Source organism: Eimeria mitis, genomic scaffold (assembly GCF_000499745.2).
Source record: "Eimeria mitis Houghton genomic scaffold, Emh_scaff610, whole genome shotgun sequence".
NCBI lineage: Eukaryota > Apicomplexa > Conoidasida > Eucoccidiorida > Eimeriidae > Eimeria > Eimeria mitis.
The window spans coordinates 2,817-10,238 of NW_013574313.1; the positions used below are offsets into that span (position 1 = coordinate 2,817).

General features: G+C 49.1%; 1 protein-coding gene across 1 annotated transcript; it reads right to left on the reverse strand.

Moving 5' to 3' along the window:
• Positions 1 to 309: 309 nt before the first annotated feature.
• Positions 310 to 3,971, reverse strand: EMH_0017630 (lipase domain-containing protein, putative; the record flags this gene model as incomplete). The annotated part of the gene is made up of 5 exons (XM_013500966.1): positions 310 to 720; positions 1,045 to 1,191; positions 1,329 to 1,637; positions 1,934 to 2,340; positions 2,480 to 3,971. The coding sequence occupies 5 exons, from the start codon at positions 3,969 to 3,971 to the stop codon at positions 310 to 312; spliced, it is 2,766 nt and encodes a 921-aa protein (XP_013356420.1).
• Positions 3,972 to 7,422: the final 3,451 nt, after the last annotated feature.

The window sequence follows — 7,422 nt, forward strand, 5'->3', positions numbered from 1 at the left end:
ATATATATATATATATATATATATATATATATATATATATATATATATATATATATATATATATACGCGCTCATATATATGCATAAGCACATATATGATGGCGTATGTATTCTTACATATGTATAGATATGTATTCATAATATGCAAATTTCAAACATGNAGGGATATGACGGGGTGAGCTATTCTGCGGCTATGAGGAGGAATGTATAGATATACAACTATGTGTGTACTGGGCAGTGTAGAGTGCATGACTGCTGCTGAATTTCTTTCGTATTTCGGCGGATATTTCGCTGAAATATCTTCAGTATATCAGGGCGAATTGATGCGTCGTGCCTTGGGAGCCCTGTTGGCTTCATGTGCCAATTGGTTCATCACCCACTTCATCCTTCCCTGCGTTGCTATGAGTGCAGTGCACAACTCGTGCGCCCCATAGCTCTTTGGTGGGTCACCCATAAGAGGAGCTGCGAGGGCTGAACCGAAGTCTGCCTCGGGCACCAAGTCGGCCATGATGGTCATCACTGCAGTGTATGAGAGGAAATGTGTCAACACAGGATTCAAGAAAACTGAATCCACGTTGCTCAAGCTGGCGAGGGCCCCAAAGGTCCGCTTCAAAAAGTTCCCCGCGTGCAGATCCGTGCGGGTCCAGAGTCGCCCAAAGAAGTTCGGCTCCGTTGGATTCTTAGAGGCAACGACAACGTGTTCAAGGTCTTCTAGCATAATCTGCATGCAGAGCAACATGGTGATACTGCACATAAGCTTCTTCCTATGCCATCCTCATTGGGCTGAGTGCGGCATTGCCGAAAATGGATTAAGTAATAGTCAACTGCAGTGCAACGTGCTTTCTCATGCCTTGTCTCATAAACACGTCATAAACACCTAGTGCTGAAATGAATGCTAAAAGACGGGAAGGGGGATGTGTTTTTGAGTCTGCTGTTTTCGGGGCTCATGTTGATGGGTTGTTTTTTAACACTTAAGTTACGGTGAGCAGCTAAATTTAGGACCGCTTCCTGAAGCAGACGATAAAATTAACGCGTGTCAACTGACCCTGTAATGGAAGGGTTTCCTCCATTGCAACCCGTGGCCGAGCGCTGGCTCGCCGTTAAGTGTGGTGACTGGATCCATACTGGTGGCGATGTCGTGGATCAGCACGCCGGTGTTCATGAACTCTTTGTATGCGGCCTCGCTTCCCCACTGTTCATAACAACCAACAAACGCACAAGATGATACGGTTCACGAAGTGCAATGCTACTGCGTTACAACGTATACACTGCTCTGAACAGGCACAGGCCACCGCAAAGTACAAAGCTGAACTGCCTCTGCTGGCTCACCGCCGGGGTACCGAAGGTCACACAACGAATTTGAAGCAGCCCTGCATCTAGCAACGAGCGAGCCTGGTTGGCGTAGTACCAGGCTGCTATTTGCGCCACGGCTCCACCGAGAGAATGACCGGTGAACAGTACCACTTGCCGCTTCTGTGTGGCTTCAGCTTTCGCTGCAACTTCCTTCAGGTCATCATTGAGCATTTCCTTGAATATGCGTTTAAATGCAAACAGAAAACCCGAATGAACTTTGGCCTCTGCGGAAGGCGACAGCTCTGGGTCTACAGTCGTTTCCCACATGGTATTGAGGAGCCACATCTGCAAGGNTCTGCGGAAGGCGACAGCTCTGGGTCTACAGTCGTTTCCCACATGGTATTGAGGAGCCACATCTGCAAGGAGGTAATTGCACAAAGATTTGTTCTCAGGAGAGAGCAACTAACTAGAGTCTGCCTGGTGAAGCAAGGATGAAGAGAAGGTTCGTGTTGGCAGCATATTCTTGGAACATACACAGCTATGCTGATGAGGCGGCGCCCCGGGTGCGAAACTGCATCGTCAGCAAGGCAATGAATATCTTGATAATTTTCGTTAAACGATGAGATCCGAATTACGCGTACCTTAGGAGAGGCTGTGCCTCGAACCGCCCATATCTTGTCAACGTAGTCGTTGTTCTTCTCGTCAGTCTCCCAAGTCACCCATTCGGGTTGTCTTTCAAGCCGGAAGAGCCAAGGCGTTTCTATAGGCCGGGTATACGTTGCGTCAACACCGCATTTGTCTTGTTGCACCTTGGGGGGGCAGGGAACAGATGCTTCGCTTGCTGGGCAGTTCCAGCCTAGAACCCCGAGGGATCTCCAGAAATCTATGCGGCCCCACTGCGCCGTCAGATGCCCTTTAGGCACCTTCAGCTTCTCAAAGAACTCAAGGTCTGTCAGGTGCCGAGGGCAAGACTCAGAAATCTGACTGTCGGGGGGTTTGCTGGGGTCCACTCGAAAACGCGGTGTGAGGTCGTCGTGCCGCAACGGACCTGCAAGCCAGAAGTCTGGTGCTCTTTCTTCTGCATAACTAGGGTGGGGATGTGTGCAAGCAGACATCTAGGAAACGATACACCAACATAGGCTTGTGCATTGGGTGAAGCTGGGGTTGGTTGGTTGGGTGGGCAGTACCTGCTTCCGCTACTAGCACGGTTCCGACGCGCGTGACCTTCCAGGGCTTGAAGAAGAAAGTCTCTGCGTTGAGGCGATGACTCCACTGCCACATGGATCCGACATCAAACAATGTCAGCTGCAAAGCCCAAAGGTTATGCCACGAGTCGTACACTTGTTTCTTCCAGTCTGCTGGGAAGCTGAACTTTGCGCGCTCTCCGACGGCGCGGTGCGTCGTTCTATTTCCGTCATACACGCGGGGTTGCCAGTCTGAAGGGATGTTCTTGGGAAATGCGACTTCAGCCCCAGCGCTTCGCAAGTAATCATAAATAGGATAATCCTTGTAGTCCGGGCTGTCGGGGCTCGGGTGGCGCGCTGCGTCTTGCCAGGACTTCTCAGGGTATTCTTCGTACGTGGTGCACACGGTGGCTGCAACCGCACGTCGCATGCATTGTAATTGTACACTGGAATAGGCGACACAGTGCTCATAATTGGGTAAAATAGAAAAACCGCAACGAATGCCCAAGGGTCTAGCACCAAAGGTCAGCAAGATGATAGTATGGGGTTCGAAGCCACAGAGTGTTTGGGACAAACCAAATTGAATGAGATCCGTGAGAGGACGTAGAAGTTTCAGGTCTTTGACGACGATTTGGTTCAAGGCTTCGCCGACGTTCGCCTCCAGCATATCGATATTCATACTAGTGAAGGCGTCCACGACGTGCCAGGCGAGACGCAGGCTGCTGGAGGTGATGAGTTTGCGGATCCAGTCTCTCTTTTGCCTGGGAAATGCAATATTAGAAGCAAACACAAGAGCAGACCTAAGCCTCGGGTGAAGCTCGCTTAGGCTTGTAACATCTAACGCCTTGATGTTCTTAGCCCCTTCGTCGAGCTGAGCAACAACGCAAGCAGGGTCTGAAGAGTGGCGCGTGTTGCCGCTTCCAGAGAAGAAAAAATTATTGCAAACGCGCATAGATTCATATGCCTTTTCGTTGAACTCGCGGTCGAGACCCAGTCGCGTAAGATCCACTGTTCCCTTTAGATCTCCCAACGTGGTCTGCTGCTCGGGTCCCATATGATTAGCTGCTGCTCTTCTCCCGTAGTACGGTGTCTCTTGGAGAAAGGTCTTAGGACAGGGGCCTGACGACCTGCCCGTTTGGTCCATAGTAACCGTAGGAGTTGTGGTGAGTCCCTGGGCTTGACGCAGGAAAACACTTGCGGGAAAAGCAGTTGCCGCCTCTGCACCCTCCATCTGGGGGCAGTCATCACGATCTTCTCCGACGAGCACATACGGGGCTGAGGAGTTTGTGTACTCTGCCATTATCGCTGCAACATCGTTTTCGCCCGCAAATTCATTCAATAGTTCGGCCGCCCTCTGCTTTGAAGTTGCTTGTTGTCCACTGGACACCCCTGCTGTCTCAGGCGCCTCATCGGGGGCACAAAATACGAATACGAGGGTCCAGGAGGCCGTGAACAGGAAAAGGAAAACAAATGGAAACAAACGGTGAGCCATCATGGTTTACCGATGGGAAATCCACGAACGCGCAAACCGGCCATAGCAGTTGGTGGAACGTTCTTGAAACTACTCCGTCCGCACTCTCACGCTCTGATCTAACCCCCTCCCCCCTTCTTCCTCCTTGTAAAAATATAGACGTACAAATATATTTATGTATATATTTCGGGTTTAAAGGGAAGCCGAGCCTGGGCAGCAAGAGACGCCGCCAGCGTTGCCGACGGCGCCCGGGTCACCTGCAGCGGGATTTATGGCGATGTGTTCGGGGAGGAGGAGTGGTGAAGTGTTTCCCCTGAAATATAAAAATAAATAAAAATAAAACTCAAGAGGCCTTTGGCCTTCTAAGGGCAGGCAGACATGGGGGAACAGTCACTGCCAGTCCACTCTGGCTATGGTAGCCGACACGCTCAAAGCCACAGGCAGGGTGCCTGACTGCCTCCGATCCCCAGCTGAAATAGCAGAGAGTTCGTTTCCCAAATCTATTAGTTGCTTTCTCCTGCCAATGCTAGTACTCATATGGATTCAAGCAAGCGCCCAGTCCACTCGTCGTTGCGATGTGCTCCCCCACAGCGGACAGTCGGGGAGTCCATTGTCACGCAAGGTGCTCGAATTCGTCCCAAAAGAAGGCCACAGCTAGTTTCTACTCCAGTTTAATCATATCAGATGCACTTTACAGCAATTATCTCCCCGTTGGTGTCGCCACCATCGCCCGAAACGATCAGCGTTGAGCAATGCCTGTTTCCCGTTGCACAGGCCACATAGTAGGGGGCTACAGAGAATAGATTCTTCGGAAAGAAGCGGTTCATTATTACCTGCCCGTGCATCCGCGCACTATTTATCCCCTCTAAATGGTTTTAAGCGGATTTAGGCCGCCACCAGGAGAGGGAAACAGCACTAAGAAAGGCTGCGCCTGCTCCTCTCAGGCAAGATCTAAACAGTGACTTTCGGCGTTCATCCCCATTGATCGGGGCTCCAAACGTATCTGCCATCATTTGCAGCGGAAAAAAGCAGCACGAACCTCATAGAATTCCGTTGTGGCAAAGCCGCACTGGGGTACCTTGTCCTTCATAACTGCATCACGACCTCTTGCAGCATACGTAAAATAGGAAGGGTTTCCCTGCCATACAGGCTTTTGGTGCTCTTAAGGCGTAGTACACAAATATTACACCAAAACGAACGCAACATATTTAACGAAGCGAGAGGGAAATTGTTTCGCAGACTCAAGTCGAAAAGCGTGGGCGAGATGGTATACTGTGGAAGTGAAGTTGACAGGGCTCAATGGGGTGGACATATGTTCCAAAAGTGGTGGGATCAAACAAGAAATAAACTTTAAAGAGTTGAAATACCTCACGAGTTGAGAAAGGAGTGCAGCACATGTGGAAGCAGCGGTAGTTGACTTGTCAGAAAGGCGTAGACTGGAGAGGAATCGAATCCACGATAAAGTTATTCTGAAGTATAGATGTTGAAATCGCTCCTTTACGACTGAGAGATACACGGGAACCTCTGATAGAGAGAGGCGCATTTTCCCTCAAGAGTTACTAAATGTTCACCAGCAGCGCATGGCATCAACTTGTTCAGAAGGACCAAAGTAAACGTAAGCGTTTGCACAAAATTCGAACAGAAGTCAGAGTAAATGACACGAAAAGTTACAGTTAATGAGAGGAAATCCAGCACCAATGAGAAAAAGTCCACATCAGATCCTTAAGGATGGCACCGGCGATATTTGCAAGCAGGTTCCTTAGACCTCTTTAACTACACGAAGTCCACTAAAAACATAGAAAACATACTTGTAATAGAGCCAACAATAAATGCAATATAAACATACAAATTATATATCTATCAGAGCCAACCATAACTGCAACGTAAACATACAAACTATATATGCTCTAGAGCCAACCATGGCCACTGAAAAACGAACTGGGTATTTCTTTAACCCAACTAAAGCAGTATCGTAAACATAGGAACTGGACGTGTGTTGCAGCCAACCAACGCAACAGTGAATATATACAAAGTATCTGCGTGTAAAGGCTAACCATAACTGCAGAAGTGCAACTTCTACAGCCACCTCAGCTGTTTAGTCCTAGCCGGTCGCAGCACTTGCATTTGCAACAGAACGCAGAGCCCACTTCATGCGGGAGGTGTTTAAGTAAACTACGTCTAAGCGTGCATATGCTGATGAAAATGCGTAAACAAAACACGCAAACGATACTTATGTGCAGTTATATCGCCGTCAGAAACACAAGTTCAACCAGAGAAGAAAGCAGTCCCGATACAGCTCATTGGTGGGCTACATGGCTCAGCGTGGTGTTGTTGCAGCGAAATATCAGGCAAATGCAGTTTGAATATAATTCCTCTATAATTAACAGCTCAAATTAAGTAAAACATAGACGCAGAGCCACAGAAGCGAGCGCTTTCGCTTCATATAGCCACAGAGAGAGGCCGCGGGGCCCCCTGCCTGCGGGTCTGCTGCCGGTTGTCGGGCAACGAAGCGAGGGTTTTGCGCCGTGTCGACTTCAGCTGTTTATTTTGTGATAAGTTATCTTTTTAAGTGTTATTTTCATCTCGTAACAGCCGAGACAACGCTGAAACACGCAGAAAAGGGGGAAAGTGCCTCTCGTCCTTCCCAGACGGCGAACAGCCGCTGTTGGTGTTGCCCGGCTGCCCCCGCTTCCTGTGCATTTTTTTTTCAGCCTTTGTTTGGAAAATCTAATTAATGTGGTTGGCTTGAGGTATTGCTTTAGTTTAAACCTACAAGACGCCTGCGCTGGTCTTCATCTGTTCGAACCGTTGTCGCGACAGCTGCATTTTGATGGATTTCCGCTCTTCTTTTTATCGGATGTCCTTCGCTTTTTATAAACTAAACAGTTGAGGCAAATACTTCCATAGGCTAAAGGCTCGCCTCAACGGCAGCAACAGCGACAGCAGCGGCAGCGGCAGCAGCGAGCCACAGCTTCTGCAACTGCAGGGGGGTGGTCTGAGTTCTGCGGTGTATCGGCGTGTTGTTGTCAACACATTACGGAAAAACGCCATTGATTTGTACTCTTTTTTATTGGGGGGACGGCGCAGCAGCCAGCGGCTCCGGTCTCCCCTGGGCCGTCTTCGGCTCCTTGCGTTTGCTTTGTTTACTCTGGGCTTGCAACAGAGTGGAGGAATACAATGGAAGAGGAGAAGGGAACACAGACTGGGGGTGAGTCGAGCTGGCGTTGCTGTTTGTGCCTTCTCTAGTTTTGTTTTCTTCAGCTAGCTGTTGTACTGTATATACCCCACTTATCTGGCTTTCCAGCGTTACATATGAATGGCTAGTGAGCCGATACACAGCGAAACAGCTATTGTTGAAGCAACAGAACACGAGCATATATCGTGAATATCAACAGAATATAATAAACACAAGAGCGAGCAAGCAACTGACCAATGCATGCGTTGTTCTGTTTGTTTATAGAGGGGATAGAAGGCC